A 15,787-nucleotide genomic window follows, 5' to 3' on the forward strand; every position below is an offset into this window, starting at 1 on the left:
TGCTTCCACTTCTCAATAATAACCACAATGACCATTCATACAGGAGCTGTGACTGCTCATGCAGGATGCAAGCGTGACTTCCTGATTGCACAAGTTTGCAAGAACAGAGACTTTTTTTTGGACGGGAGGAGGATGTTTTGTCTTTTTTTGGGTGTGTTACAAAATATGTGTGGGCAGGTTGTGTTCATAAAAGCTGTCAAGTCCCCAAATACTGACAATGAACAAGATTAGGGCTGTAACTAACAATTAACTAATCTGTCAATTATTTTCTTGATTAATCACCAAACCATTAATATATTACATGTCAGAAATTAGTGGAAAAATGTCTATCTGTATTTCAAGTTTTGGACCAACACTCCAAAACCAAAAAATATTAATTGTTCTATCCAGTGAGACAAAGAAAAGCAGCAAATCCTCACAATTTAGAAGCTGAAACTGGTGAACTTTCAGCATTTTAGATAGAAAAAAATGACAGAAGCAACTAATCAGTTAACAAAATAAAGAGTATTATTGCCTCTGCTTTTGTCTTCCTTTTGTCATTATCTATATTATATTTCGGAGAGTCTTTGGGAGTCCGAACAGTACAAATAATTTATCTCACTGTCTCAGCATCACCTCAGAGCCTCTAACAGTTCTGCATAGCCTCTCTGCGTGGTTCATTCTAATGGCACTTGGTTCAATAATGCAGATCGCTGACATGCACGGACAGCTAATGCACATCCCTGCATTTGTGACCTTTTGCACTACTCAGTTTCACTTATTCTGAATAAGTACACACACAAGACACTCAGAGCAGAGTCACACTCAACGGAAGAGGTTTTGGTTAGAACCGGTTTAAACTATGTTTAAACTGCAACAAAAGTGCTCCATCAGGCTCTGGTAGCTTACCTTGCCTCCAGTGGTGAATAGCTACAAGACAGAGGCCATGATGATGAACAAAGCAGCAGTAAGAGAAAAGACAAAGCAGAAAATCAGAGAAGAAGATAACAATAAAAAAGACCAAAAAGGACAAAAGAACAAAGGGGGGGATTAGAGATGAGAAAAGCTTGGAGCTGATTCAGTGGTTCAGGGGAGATGTTGGAGTGTTAATTACTCTTTGTTTACTTCTATTACTTCATGTTATTTACTTATTAGCTCCGCCAACAGCTTCAATTAAACCAAGACCTCAATAAGACATCTTAACTGAGAGGGCAGCATGTGATTAATCATTCCTCTGAATGCCTCAGCTTTATTCAGAGAACATCAGCAAATGGGTGGAGGCCAGACTAAATATTATTATTGGAAAATTTGTTCGTACATGGACATAGAGATTTCTTCAAATGAATTGTCTCTGACACAGAAAATCCTGAGAAATATTAGTTGCAAACCTCACCTTGTCAACACACTCATCAAAGAAAGCCAGGCTAGCATCTTTATCACTGACAAAGGAGCACTCCTCTATGAAACGGCTGAACATTTGGGTCTTGGTCATAAGGGAGTAAAACCTCTGATGGGAACGGTCTCTGCTCTTGAGGAAGCCTATGAAACAAAACACACACAAGCGTATTATGTAATGGCACTTATGACAAGTGGGCATTAATATCAGTGTCATGATTATAAAACTGGACCTTCACTTGTCAAGCTGTGGAACGTTTACGGGGTCAAGATGCAGACTTGAACAACATTTAGAGAAAATTAATACTGTGGTATGAAACAAGTTGTTCTCTGCTGCTCTGCTTGCGTAAGAGCACACAGATGTGCAGGGATATTGTGCTATTAATCATGGTGGTTTCTCCGACTTGTCATCCAAGCCTAATTTCCACTGAGGCTTAAGCTAAATCACCAAAGTCATTACAGTGGTGATTTAGGACAAACTTTGATGTAGCAGCACTCAGACCTTAACCCCCAAACCTTCTACTAAATCACATGAACAACACTACCTTGTCAGTGCTTTTTGTGACATAGAGTACAACATATTACAAGCTGAGATTGACACGAACCTTGGAGGTCAAAAAGCGAGCTGACGTCAGTGGTCTTTTCAGAGGGGGCTTGGGTGATGGGCTGCAGGTAGGAGCGGTAGCCTCGTAGGATGGCTGCCATGAAGCGTAGGAAGGCCTCCTGGATCTCCAGCTCCAGAGTGTGGAGGCTCTTCCCACCGTTGAGCTCACTGTCGGTGACCGTATGTTCTATTTGCACATCTTCACGGTTGAACTGACCACCTGAGAGCAGAAAACAGAATCACTTATGAAAAACCAGATAACTGTCACACTGATTGAGTTCCATCTTGGAATATTCATTGGTGGGCAAGAAGAGAAACATATTGCATAGAAAGGTTGAAAACTGGTTGCAGCTTTGCATTTTAACCTGCACATAACTCCAATCTTAATACACTGACTAACCAAATGGAGCTTTTGCAAAAGTTCAGTCAGGAAGATTTTTGCATGCTCAGGTCTGTAGTTTTATTTCTCTTAATAAAGATTAGCATATTCACCATCTCAGCTGAAGCTGATGCCAATGCTAGTAGTTTTGCAGGTATTTCAGTCAAAAACAAGAGTATTGTACAAATTGAAATTTTGAACAGATGGTGGCTCTGAAATGGAGTGTGACACAGAAGAATATGGAGTGTGCACAATCAAGGGACCTCTTTCTAGGTTGGGCTTAATTTTGAATTCAATGTTCAACCTTCACAGTGACAGAATTCTATGGTAGAAGAGGAAGATGTTTGTGTTTTCTCTTTAGACAGACCACAATAGACCACAAAATGCAACCACGTGACACGCTGAAATTTGATTAGGGGACAAAAATTATTCTCGGTGATGGGAGCATGAGTGTAGAAAGTAGAAGTAGAAGTAAGATGAGCAGGAGTGGCTACTGTACCGAGTAAATTACACTTCACACAGTATCTTCTGGGATGCACTAAACATCTTTAAGTTGGTTTTATATAATAGTATAAGCATCCAAAGAGTTTTCCTGTAAAATTGACTATAAAGGCTGAGTCAACACACTCAAGTATCCAACCTAAATTATTCATGAAACCACATATAAAATGACACAGCATCCGACTGGACTCACCCTCAGTAAGCTGCTGATGGAGCTTATTCAGGGTATTTAGAAGATGTTTGCAGGCTCTCCTGGGCAAGATTTTCCATGTTAAAGCCTTCTTGTCGTCTTTACTGCAAGCACACCATATGGTTTTCATTACACAGGAGGACAGTTAAGAAACATTGCAAAAAGATATAAAGAGGCAGACAGATTCACTGACGTGAGCGCTGCCAATTTAATCTCTCCACAAAATAGCTTTTGAATTAATGTGGGAGATCAGCGGCACCCAAATGTGCTTTACAGTACAGTCAAAAATATTTCACATTCCAGCTCCTATCATTATATAAAAGAGGCTCTCACTGACAGGTACCGATAACCTTGGGACGAACTTTCATCATAAGGACCTGTAAAAGCCTAAACCACCAGAAGATGATTGTGGGCTAGGTGTGAAGTTGAAGGTATCCATCTGTCACAGAACAGTTGCAGTCAGAAGTCACTTACTGGAAGATGGTGTTGGTGTCCAGATCCACACAGCTGATGTCAGCCGGGGGCACATAAAGGTCAAAGTATCTGGAGTCTACACCCACAATGAAAGGGCACGGCGCACTGAGCACACCGGCCAGGGCCAGTGGGCACAGGGGGATGTAGGGGCATGGCCAGTGGAAGGGGAAGATCATCTGAAAGGGGGAAGACATTTCTTAATTTCTCCAGTTTTGTTTTATTTTTATATGCATAATTGAAGAACGTTTTTTAAGGAGTAACAACCATACTACCCTAGAGAGTCTTATTTGATTGATGCTGCTGCTCTACCCATTAATTCTTTAGTGTTATTTTAAAGAAAACTGTAAAGGAAAGGACAAAAAAAAGACTTACAGACACAAGGGCCTCTGTAACACTGGTGAGTACAGCTGGACGCAGGGAGTGAACCAGGATCTTGTGCTCTGTGACAGCCAGCACTAGCAGAGTGGCTGCATTTTTCGGGCCCAGATTCAGCAGTAATGTGGAGAGGCTTCCACCACTTCAGCATAAAAAACACAATGATAGAAATTGTTGCAGATCAAGACAGTAGCAAATATAGCAGGTTGTCATGTTGTAATTCTGCATTTTATTGATGTTCCCCTACCTGAGAGGCAGTGGAGAGGACACAGGTTGGCTCAGTATCAGGCTGTCATGTGGAGACAGCTGTGAAAAACACACAGAGGAGAGTGTTAGAGCATCAGTGGGTGGAGGAATTATCTTGTGACTACAGTCAATGTATGGAGAGACATTCATGTCAAATCAAATAAAGCAAGCGTGCAGAGCTGAAGTCATTAATTCACTCATCAAATGTCATCGTTTAAGCTCACCTGCACTAGGATGCGTGGTCTCTGAGTCGAGGGGAATGGCACATTTTGCATGAAGTGAGAGATGTGCCTGTGAATAAAAGAAATATCAGTAACTTGTCTGCAAGACTAAGAATAAAAACATCTCTGAACAAAGTTGTCTGACAGACTTCAACAAAAATAATGAATATGTAAAACATTGCTAACTTTTCAATAGGCAGGGCATGTGGTCCAGAAATGGAGTATCGGTAGAGGAAAGTGAGAAAGCTCCTGAAGGACTGAAAGAATGGCCAGTGGGAGAGGAGACAGATGCTCTTGTTGCTGTAAACACTCCTGCTCCCATCCGGTCCAAGATCAGAGCTCGGCAGGCCAAGCTGTGAGCGCTGACGCTCAGACAAGTTCTCCTCTGAGTAAGGCTCATAGAACTGGATGGCTGCTCCGTACACCTGCACACACAGGGATCACAGTATGAGTGTGATGATCAGCACAAAGACAGATATACAACACATACACAAGCATGCACACACACACAAAGACCTTTTAACATCCTGAGGCACGTTTTAAAGACACAAACCACAGTACCCAGAAATACTTTGAAAATTATATTCAGGTAAGATGTTGTGGCACCTCCACTAGAGAATCTTCATCATAATAAATCAGCTAAATCATGCTCAGTCCTTTGAAGTTCATTCTCCCAAATAAATAAACAGATCATTCCAGGCATGAAGTGCCAGGAGACAAGCCTGCAGTCTAGAGGTTGCGGGGAATAAGTAGTGAGCACTGAGGCATTCTGCATTTAAAACTTGTGCACCAGCCCAAGTGGTGCATGAGCTTAGCTATCCATTATTCAAAAGATGAGCCACAAAAAATCTTTTATGCTGCATTGCTTTCAAAGGCTAACAGCCTTTTAGTATTCTGAACACAGCCTTTAGACCTTTTTTGATTCCAGTCAGAGTTTAGAAGTTGATTAAGGAGGTCTGATATTCTTAGAAATACTACTGCAGTTCATCAACAATCTAATCCACAAGGGATACCATGGCGCAAAACGAGAATGAGAGGGAGATAAAAAGGGCGAGTCCAGCTGAAATGAGGCAATTAAGGGAGACTTTGTGTATTACAAGGCAGAAATCTGATGCCAACTTTGGGGGTTGTGCTTAATTAATGATGATGTAAATTAAACTTAGCAGAAACAGACTTGCTAGGCAGAGGGGGTTTCCTTGGCACAAAAAGATAAGTTGAACACACAAGTGCAATTTTAAAAAAAGAGCTAAAAGGGGCAGGAGCATATTTTTTAGGAACACTTATAAGTAGGTGGTGCTACCTTTTCTCCAGAGGCCCCTGTCAGTACAAATGTCGAAAACACAGGCAGGGAGTGTTTGGTGTGTGCTGGCCAGCACTCGATCGTTGCCCCCATGGGCAGGCAGAACATAGGCACTGACTCAGGCAGTGGGAAGGACTCATAGTCCTCTTCAGGGTACCTACACAGCAGACCTTTGCACAAATACATAAAACACAGTCAATAATAATCTTTATAACTCCACTCCATGTTCATTTACAGGCAGGAATATGATAATAAAGCTGACATTTCCAAACTCATGTAGATATTTAAGTATTCTTAAATAAGTTTAGCTCATAAAACACATTCTGCACAGAACTTTACCTGCTTTGCATGCGATTGTGTTTGCTTTAGCCAGAGACTTCTTATAACAAAGGTAGACTGATGATCCCCACTGAAATATGAGAAAAGACATCACAGATCAATGAAAAGCTGAATTATTTGTGCAGACACGCTGGAGATATTACAACATTCTCAGAGCTCTGTCCCACCATGCTGCTGTTGAGGTTCTTGTCCACCTTGCAGAAGGTGTGAGGGGGCGTCTCCCCCTTACCGGGGATGATAATGCAGACATCAGTGACAGCCAGTGAAGTGTGGGGCTGGCTCTTTGGAGCACGTCGGTACGTGATGTAGATGCGTTGGGAGGATGAGCTGCTGATGTTGGCAGGGCGACCTGAGGGCGTGGTCTGGACGATGTGACATCCAGGCTTCAGCTTCTCTTTCCACTCATATAAAACCCTGAAATATAAGGCAGTGACTTTTTATATGATGCCTTTATAAACTAGCCATTCTTGAAAAATATTACTGAAGAGCTTCGATGATATATTTATTGCAGATATGTCAGACTAGAGGATGTGTTTAAGAGCAGATTAGAGTGACCCAAGTAGAGAAGTGATTAGTGGTGCCGGCTGAGTAAAGGGTCAGTGAATAAGGATTACTGCTTACCCAAGATCTGTCAGTGGAGGCTTATCTCTGCCTCGCTTGATGCACAAGAAGATCTGCGGGCCCCTGAGGCTGGCTCCATTGAGCTCTGCAGAGAGGCCTGAGGGGGTGCTTTCTACACAGGTGAAACCCGGGGGTACCTCCTCACCAAGGGAACGGATCACCACGGCTACATCAGTGATGGGGGCTTGGGGTTTCACAGACTTGGGACCGGCGTCGTCAAAATGGAGCTCCTCCTCCAAGGGCTTGGACGAGTCGGTGAGGCCGGCGATGACAAAGTAGTCGGCTACACGAGGCCCTTTATCCTCCATCATTTCCCATTCCCACACTGTGGGCTGGAAAGTAAAAAGTAAGGGTGGTGAGGAGGGCATTTTAATCATATTGTTGGATGTAGTCTAACTTCAGGAAACCTGCCTGAGCATGCAAGGTTGGCTAGATCACCTTTAAAAATCACTCACTAGGCACACTGTATTAATTGTCTTGCTTCTCCAGTCGTTGCATTAAACATGGGAGTAGAGATACCATGCAGCATGTAAAACAGACATTACTTACATTACAGATACATACGATACTGAGGAAATAAGAAATAATGAGAGCATCTGGAAACAGTTAGCATGCATTCCTGTCTGTAAAAACACCATATTTCACCAAGAAATATGGGAGGGCTTAAGACCAGTGACCTTGTTATATGCCATGACCGATTATGTAAAATAAAACACATGCCTTTGTTGAAGAAAAAAGGGAAAAAAGTATGTGTGCAAAGGAAAAGTACCATAACTATAACTGAGGAAAGAAGAGGGGGTGCACTGCGGTGCAGCAAAAAGCTTTTTTTCAGAGCTTTTAGCGTGGTAATAATCAGACACCGTGTATTCTGCACTCTACATTGTTGTGAAAAAGAAAGGAATAGAGAGCGCGCCTGTGAGTCAGCTTGTTATAGCTTTATCACAAAGCGAGCCCTGGAAACCCTGGAAGCCCTCTCAACGCTAGGCCAGCCTCTCAGCTCTGGGCCAGCTCATTGTACTTCAGCTGAAGAGCCTGTTTTATCTCTCTCTGCAGTTCCTTCACACTCACTATGGTAAACTGATAAACAGCTGCCTATGATTTCCCCCACCGGGTTATGAGGGAGTTAGCATAAAGTTATCCCCTCCTCTGTGCTGGATGTGTCACTGCTAGGAACCATGGCACACAAGAAGCTGTGACCATATCTCACCCACTTAGGACTTTAGCTTCCACCGGCTTTAAAGCTAATGGATCTATATGCTGTTCCCCCATGAGGCCGAGTGATGGGACAGAAAGCTAAGCACTGCTTACAGGTTTAGGGCATGAAACTGACCACTAACATGAGAACATAGAAAAATGAAGATTATCTACATGCAGTACCACAGTCATGCTGAGGGATGAGAAGGATTCAGTCATCTGTAACTGCTCTGTCAGACATCAAACAACACCTACATTTAGTTACTTTGCCATTTCTTAGCCTGCTAGAAACCAACAAGAATACAAAACAGTCAAATATACCTCTTGTATATTCTCAGTTTGTCTGCTCTGTACATCCCTGACAGTGATTCTTTTAAATCGTGACTCATCATCACAAGGTTGCTCATTCACTTGTACGTGTTTTAGCTCACATTAAAGAGTTCTGTTTAATATTCCCCCTCTGTATATGGCTGTGTTTTGATGTGCACCACTTGTTCTCTACCATGTCGAGCCTTGGTGCTATACCCAGTGACTCAGCAAGCAAAGTACAAAGCGAAAAGTTGTTAGCCTTTTCCCTCTTTTTGTACGGGAGTCCTTCAATATGTTACAATAGCACTGAGGAATTTGTACTTGTGTATTATTCTTTTGCATTTCGTTCATTCAGCTTTCAAAATCGATTCAAAAAGTGTTATAAGCTGTACAATCTATTCCACTTTTCTGTCATATAAGAAGTGACACTGAAGCTTTGTTATTGAGCAGACCAATAGAAAAATGGTATATTTTCTACAGTGATTTATCCATAAAAGATGAAAAAAAATTAATTCTTTTATTAGATAAATTAGAATATCAGATGACTTTCTGTTAGCAGAGAGTGACAGCAAACATAAGGAGATAGCCAAGGACGACATGTGACAAAGGTCCTGAGCAGTAATTGAACCAGGGCTGCAACCACATAACACATCTCACACTCACCAGAATGCCCCAGATACACCGTATGTTGGTCAAGTATCATTTAAAGCAACACACTAATCAGATAGACTGCCAGAAGGTTAACAAACCTTCCATCGTTACTGCCAAACCAGGCTGTGATAACGTAATCTGTGTTTACAGTCCATTTTATTTAGAGACCAAAAACCAAAGTGAGCCAAAAGCCAAAAGTTTTCTGTTCATTAGATCCAACTTTTCTTCACTGTGACATAACACCAACCCATGAAATACCTGCTCTTAACAAGTATTGCATCAATGCAGCTAAATATACAGCTGATAACGTGGCAGATGTGTCGTGTAATACTTGGAAGGTTCGGGATTAAATATAGATGTAATCTCCAGTTCCAACTACCACGACATCCACTGCGTCTATTCCTCCCCCTCAACAGGAAGCAGAGGCCTAAAATTATATCTAATCCTCTCCATAGCAACAACATTCAAACTGAACATCGAACTGAACATTTCTCTCTCTGATGCTGAAATGAAACGGGGAACATTGTCCTGGTTAAATACGAGATGACTAATGGGCTGTGTCATCAAATGTACTCTGTTCAGAAAATCCCTGTGAGTCCCTGTGCGTGAGAGTAAAATGTTTTAAATGAAAATATTACCCTGTATATAAAAATGAGCAGCTGTTTCTCTTTGTCTTATTTGCTTTGTTATTAACTATAAAACAATTTATTTTTCTGTTATTTGCCATTTTGTTGTATTGACCTGGAACCTTTTACACACTTAACTCACCTCTCAGTGAACAAGCCTTGCCACAGTTTTCCCTTTTTTTTCCTAACAATAGTCTGAGTCTGCTGCACAAGTGTATAATGTTATCAAACTTGTGTCTTGTGCTCTGTTTTTTTTTCATTTGTACTTTATTGCATCACTTTGATTGTTCAGTACATCAATCTAGGAGGACGTGTCTTCTAAAATCCTTTGAGATCTGCTTTAGTGACAAAAAGACTATAAACAAATCTTGACATGATATTTTCTTTTCCATGTCATTTGTTAACTATCTTCTTCCCATTTCACTGAAATTTGGCAAACCCCATTTAAGCTTCAAGACTGGAAGTGAGTGACTCACGGTCTCCTCAGAAACTGCAATCTTTTAATTCACCCATTTTCTTCATAATGCTGCACAAATAAGGACACGGCGGATTTCCTCTTTTTCTCAGTGAACAAGCCAACTTCCCTATTCACATCCACTATTGCTTTTTCTGCGTCACCTCCAACCGTCAGCTTCAGAGAGATGACAAATTGTTGGTGATTTGTTAACCACTCGTACCATAATGTTCCCAACATTTTAATTTTACTCCCAAAGAGCAATAAACCTAGTCCCCCCCCCACACTGTCTGAGTACATCACACATCATATTCTGAATTCTCTTGCACTAGTGCTTTATTTCCAAGATGATTTTTATAGTCATAAAATTACATGTAAACCCTTTCATTTGTAGTTCAACCTGACATATTTGGCATCTTGACTAGAATCTAAAGTAAACTTCTTCGGAGTGCTCATCCACTCAACAGCCGTCTGTAAAGATGGAAATGCTGAAGGTTTGTGAGGTGAAACAAACCTACAAATAATGAAAATGTTTTGTTTAAAGATTGAAAAGCTGACAAAAATATTTTGAAGTGCGGGATTCTGTTGGAAGTCACAACAGAATCTTTTTTTGACGAATTTGTCTTTTGAATGCACTTTGATATGTCAGACAAGGAACATGTTTTTCCATTTTTCCCACAATTTTTAAAATTAACTGACACTTTCACTTCACTGTATACATTTTTTTGTATTGTGAAATAAAAAGGCCTTTTGACTTTTGCTTTCAGCATCACAGTGTTGTTGTAATTATGGCCCAAGAGACAGAGGCAGTGGCTGCTGGACAGTCGGTCCCAGGCTGTGCAGGGATTAGAGGGCTGTGTTAACAGCAGGGGGGCAGGGAGGATGGGCAGTCTGATCTAGAAGGGAACACCACAACATTTCACTCAGCATCTGTTCCCTCTTAACCATGGAGACAACCCTCACCCTCATCAGCCATTTGCATTCCTTACGTTTGACAGGGGGGACCCTGGCTGCTTGATGAGGAAACCACACACGCCCAAGATAAATAGAGCAGAAAGAAAAAGAGGAAAAAAATACTCTAAGGTGGTGCTCCAAATAGAAAAACACTGAAAGGATCCTGCATGATAAAGCTTGCATTCCGTGCATTGGTGATATATGGATTAACAAGCAAGGAGGTGAACAGAAACTCTGAAAAACACAACTGACCACAGCCACCACAATAATACAAGGGAGGGGGGGTTTCTCATATGCCCACAACTGAAGAAGCCATCTTATGGAGCATCTACACGGGATGCAATGAAATAAGCCTCCATATGACTTCATTGTAACCAATGGGCGCAGTGTAAATATAGTGGATCACACACAGGCTACGATGCTCACTATAAAGCATTAAATTATACTTGTAATGCATATAGCAAGACGGTAAGAATATAACCTATTTACCGTGCCGTTAAACTAGCATACGGTATATCTAATTATCCAAATTAAGATATACAATATAATAATAATCAAGCTAAAAGCCAGCATCACAAATGAGAACCCCGCCTCGCAATATAAAAAATAAATATGAGGAACACCTTAATAACGTGGACTCAATGTGGGAGCGTCGTTTGTTTTTATTTACAGTGAAAGAAGAATCTACTCACATCACGACGATTGGAAGATGATCTGTCGATTATAACCTTACGTCGAAATAAAACCCAGATTTCTGTTGATAAGAATGAATAATTCCTCGTCGTTTGCTCCGTCTGTTTTTTTCTCTCTGTGTCTATATTTTTATTACAGAAAAATAATTATATGACAGTGGGTTGGACGCATCCGATCAGACTGTGTATTCCCGAGCAGCGCTTTATCCAGACCTGCGCGAGTCACGTGACTGATTACAACCCTCACTGACGTCACTGATGACGCCGCTGGCAGCTCTGACAGATGAACAAAGGTGTGAAGAAACGTTGGGTCTGAATTTACAAGTTTACACTGGACTAAAACTTCCTGTAAATACTAAACAGAGCATAAATAAAGAAAACACGTTTAAATAAGACGTAATTCTTCTTCTTCTTCTTCTTCTTCTTCTTCTTCTTCTTCTTCTTCTTCTTCTTCTTCTTCTTATTATTACAGAAGCAGTTGTGGTAGGCCTAATAGCAGGAGGCTGCAATTAAAAATCTTTCATTTCAGGGCTGGAGGAGCCAGAGGTAATGACCCCTAAACATTGTGACCAGACACCAAGAATATGGTCTCATTTATTTATTATGACTATTATTTGCATTTTTAGATTTTATTTCATTAGTTGACTGTCTGTTACATTTTCTTTTAATTCTATGCACCAACATTAATATGTAAATGCTGTTTTAAAGCCTTCTCCACACTACCAGGAATAAAATTCCTTTCCCTTTTTTTGTTTGCCTGAAAGTAGCACAATTTACATATTATTGAATATCCCAATTAGTGTTATAATTTTAATCGTAGAATGCAAACACCCCCTGATTGCTTAAAGTAAATTTTCAGAAAGAAAAGTAAAATTGTTTATGATAAATAATCATTTAATATGATAGTAACTTCCATGCTTTTGCAAAATTAGCAACATATTGTTATATTTTCCCTGCAAAAACAATTACAATATGGGGTTTTTGTAACTAGACATTTTGATTGAAACATGTTATTTTGGGCTGTAGTTAATTATATGAAAATAATTTCTTTAAGTTTCACTTTCAGGATAACCATGTATGTTTCTCTACAAGTTAGATGTGATCACTGCATACCGACACAACACATACATCACAAGTTCAAATAATGATAATAGTTCTCTCACAAAAAAACAGAGTTGTTGAATCATCAAAATGCTATTGAAATATCATAAAGGTGGACTAACAAAAGTCAGAAGACGTGAAGACTTAGTGGCTATACTGTCAGCTTTTTTTTTTGTTAAAATAAACAGTAGTTATATAAACTAGATGTCACTGCAGAACAAACAACTGTATTTGTTTTACTCAGATTTGGTGCTGCAGGGATTAAATCTTTCTCACAGCAGTGCTACAGTTGATATACATGTACAGAATAGCTCATGGTAGAAAAGAATAAACTGGTGCAGAAAACTGGCAGAACCCGAGGGCCGAGATAGCCTGGTTTATTGTTGTTTTGCCCTCTACTGCCCTTGTGTGGTCATTACAAAGACATACAGTTTTATGGAAAGTAACAAATGACCATATTTGATACCGGAAGAATTGCAGACAGTTTAGATGTAGTAGATTTTTCAGACGCTTTAATGTGTCATCTTATACGTTATAATGACATCATATCATGACAATCAATATGCATATAATCACCCTGCTCAAATGTCAGACAGGGTTTTACATTAAGAAAATAAAATGTTGGCAACTGAGAGATTACTTTGGATGAAAAATAAAATGTCAGACAAGGAAAATAGAATAAATGTATGTTTGACCCCCTGCACGGTTACCTCTGGTTGGATAAAAAATGAAAAATATGAATCCAAGAGATTACCAGGAGAGTCTGAATGACAGCTTGACGACTACAAATTGATTGCATCCTCAGCAGCTCTGGGTTTTCATTTGTCTCTGTGAAATGAACCACACAGATTCTCACTAGGAATCTATCATCTATCTTTCTTTCTTTCCTCTCAGACTTTCTCATCACAGAGATATGTTTCCTGGTATTTCAAACGTGTAGGTGTCTACAGAGAGTGAGACAAGGTGCTCAGACTGAGTCTGGATCGGACCAATCATTGGAGTCTAGAGGATTCATATGAGTTCAAACAATTTTCCATTTTGTGTAATAATAGGGCCTCCATTTAACTGTGTGGTTTCAGTCAGGATTGAATTTGACATTTCTAACTTCTTACAGGCAAAAGGAGGCCATGTCAATTTAAATGAGAGTTTTGTCTGTATTCATAAAGCTAAGATTCACAGAAGCAGAGAGGACATGTGAGTCCAGTTTATGAGGCTGCCTGAAAAATAAATGAACTCAAAAATGGCTCATTAAATTTTGGTTATTCAATATCTACCTGCATTAGTGGACAATATGTGTTTAAATGCAGCTTTCTTCTCTTTTATTATGTCAAGATCACTAAATAATCATGTTTTGACCCTACATAACAAATGACAGTTGGTATACAACTTTTTTGACATCTCAGTAAGTTTAGCTGAAAAGTTGCCAAAGTTGGATTAAGGCATATGAAATTTAGAGGCTTGTTAGGCAAATTGGAGGAAGCCCTTCGACGGCTTCAAGTGCTTTATTATCAAGTGAACGCTCTGTTGAAGCGACTTTGAGAAAGAGTAAACTCCTGCTGCTCCAGAGTGTCTGTCTGTAAACTGACTATGACTTCTGACCTCTCTGTTCTGGAGGAGAACAGATGGAAGACAATTCCTCATATGGGCAGCAGACATGAATTTACACTGGAGTTCAATTTGTACAAGAATTCACTTGATCATTAGCATTTAATGTTATGGTCGGTCATGATCTCTCCTCCATCTGGCATTTATAAAAAAGCTACTGCAAGTTATTGTACACGTGTTACAGTCTAAAACATGAGACAATGATGTCATGGCCTCAGGGGAAACATCAATTTGTGGCATTGACGTCAAAGGACGTGTTTTGATTTCAGTGTATAGCTCAGTATGAACTCAGCAGCTATAGGCAAAAAAAAAATCAGTCAGCTTCATCAGGCTTTATATTCCATCAAATAACAAGGAGAATCTAAACTGCAAAGAGAAAGATATGATTTAAAACAAACAAGGTGATCTGAATATCCTAGAAAATGTATTTTCCATCAATAAATACAAAACTCTGTGCAGTGATTAGTTTGTCTTGTTGTAAGATATACCCAACGTCATTAATCAACTGCAAAGACACACAAAAGCACACATATATGAGACAGAGAGAAGATGGAGTTTTTACAGGAACAGATATTCACTGGATAAAAGTTATTTTCTTTCCCAAACCTGTTGCTCTGGTGGTTATTTATTTTGGCTCTGATATCAGACCAAAATGGAGGCAGCTGTACAGTGGTTTTCCATATTTTCTTTCATTTTTATGTTGTGGGATTAGTAAAGGTATTATTAATGAAGTTAAAACCTCCACAGAGTTATTACCTGCTGAAAAAGCCAGATGAAACCAGTTAATAATGGTTGTTGGCCTTTTGATGGTCTGAGCCTATTCTTGGTGGTCATTTACATGAGCAAGTGGATATGAAAATCAGTTAAAAATCTTAAAGTGAATATTCAATGAGGCTCTAAGAACATTTATTAGCACAAAAAAGTTAAGTTATTAGGCTGGTTAAAAGTCAGCCCAACTAACAGAAATACATCAGAAAATCTCAAAACGATGCTCACAACATACCACACAAGCTTGACAAGACATCACCATCTGCTGGTCATGCAAACTGCACCAGTTTGACCAGCTTTGTTCAAGAAGGCATTTTTTAATGACTCTGGGTCATGATCTCCACAAGGCTCTTAAGACTTTTGGTGAGGGGTCACCATCTCATAAAAAATCAAGCTACTGCATCATCCATAAAATAGCTTCTTTAATGACCACAAGTGTGGTAACTGAAGGCTTTTTGAAACAGAAAACCTATTCACTCTGTAAGCTCTAGTGTCCATTAAACTTTCAGTGTTCTTTATAAAGTTTCTTCAGTGCAGCAAAACAGCAGTACAGCAATAATTCTAAATTTATGGACATATTTTTTAAGTGTGTGAACCCTGTATATGCATGTAGTTTGACAATAAAACATGCATTTGCTCTTCAATAACATTAGGTTTGTGTACATTGTGTTGATCACAGTGCAGGACACAGCATGATACCTGTCAGTAAAGGATATTCATGCCTAATTTGAAGTAATTATATCATATTAATTTGACAACATACAGTTCTGATACTCGTAATATCTCCAATTCAGTTAACATGAAAACTT

General features: G+C 39.7%; 1 protein-coding gene across 2 annotated transcripts in view; it reads right to left on the bottom strand.

Annotated features, from left to right (window-relative positions):
- Positions 1-11,715, bottom strand: part of dennd4a (DENN/MADD domain containing 4A) — a 23,641-nt gene extending 11,926 nt beyond the window's left edge. Inside the window, exons 1-14 of one of the 2 annotated variants that reach the window (XM_067589864.1) lie at positions 11,505-11,715; positions 6,625-6,956; positions 6,171-6,417; positions 6,004-6,073; positions 5,665-5,834; positions 4,551-4,789; positions 4,368-4,434; positions 4,145-4,203; positions 3,895-4,039; positions 3,523-3,698; positions 3,052-3,152; positions 1,980-2,198; positions 1,373-1,518; positions 889-909 (exon numbers count right to left, since the gene is read on the bottom strand). In XM_067589864.1, coding sequence (XP_067445965.1) covers positions 889-909; positions 1,373-1,518; positions 1,980-2,198; positions 3,052-3,152; positions 3,523-3,698; positions 3,895-4,039; positions 4,145-4,203; positions 4,368-4,434; positions 4,551-4,789; positions 5,665-5,834; positions 6,004-6,073; positions 6,171-6,417; positions 6,625-6,935 — 1,971 coding nt within the window. In that variant the 5' untranslated portion in view covers positions 6,936-6,956; positions 11,505-11,715. The remainder of the gene's footprint in view (positions 1-888; positions 910-1,372; positions 1,519-1,979; positions 2,199-3,051; positions 3,153-3,522; positions 3,699-3,894; positions 4,040-4,144; positions 4,204-4,367; positions 4,435-4,550; positions 4,790-5,664; positions 5,835-6,003; positions 6,074-6,170; positions 6,418-6,624; positions 6,957-11,504) is intronic. The other variant, XM_067589865.1, reaches the window with a different exon arrangement.
- Between the last annotated feature and the right edge of the window lie 4,072 nt (positions 11,716-15,787).

The sequence above is a fragment of the Thunnus thynnus genome, chromosome 5 (assembly GCF_963924715.1).
Source record: "Thunnus thynnus chromosome 5, fThuThy2.1, whole genome shotgun sequence".
In the NCBI taxonomy this organism is placed as follows: Eukaryota; Metazoa; Chordata; class Actinopteri; order Scombriformes; family Scombridae; genus Thunnus; species Thunnus thynnus.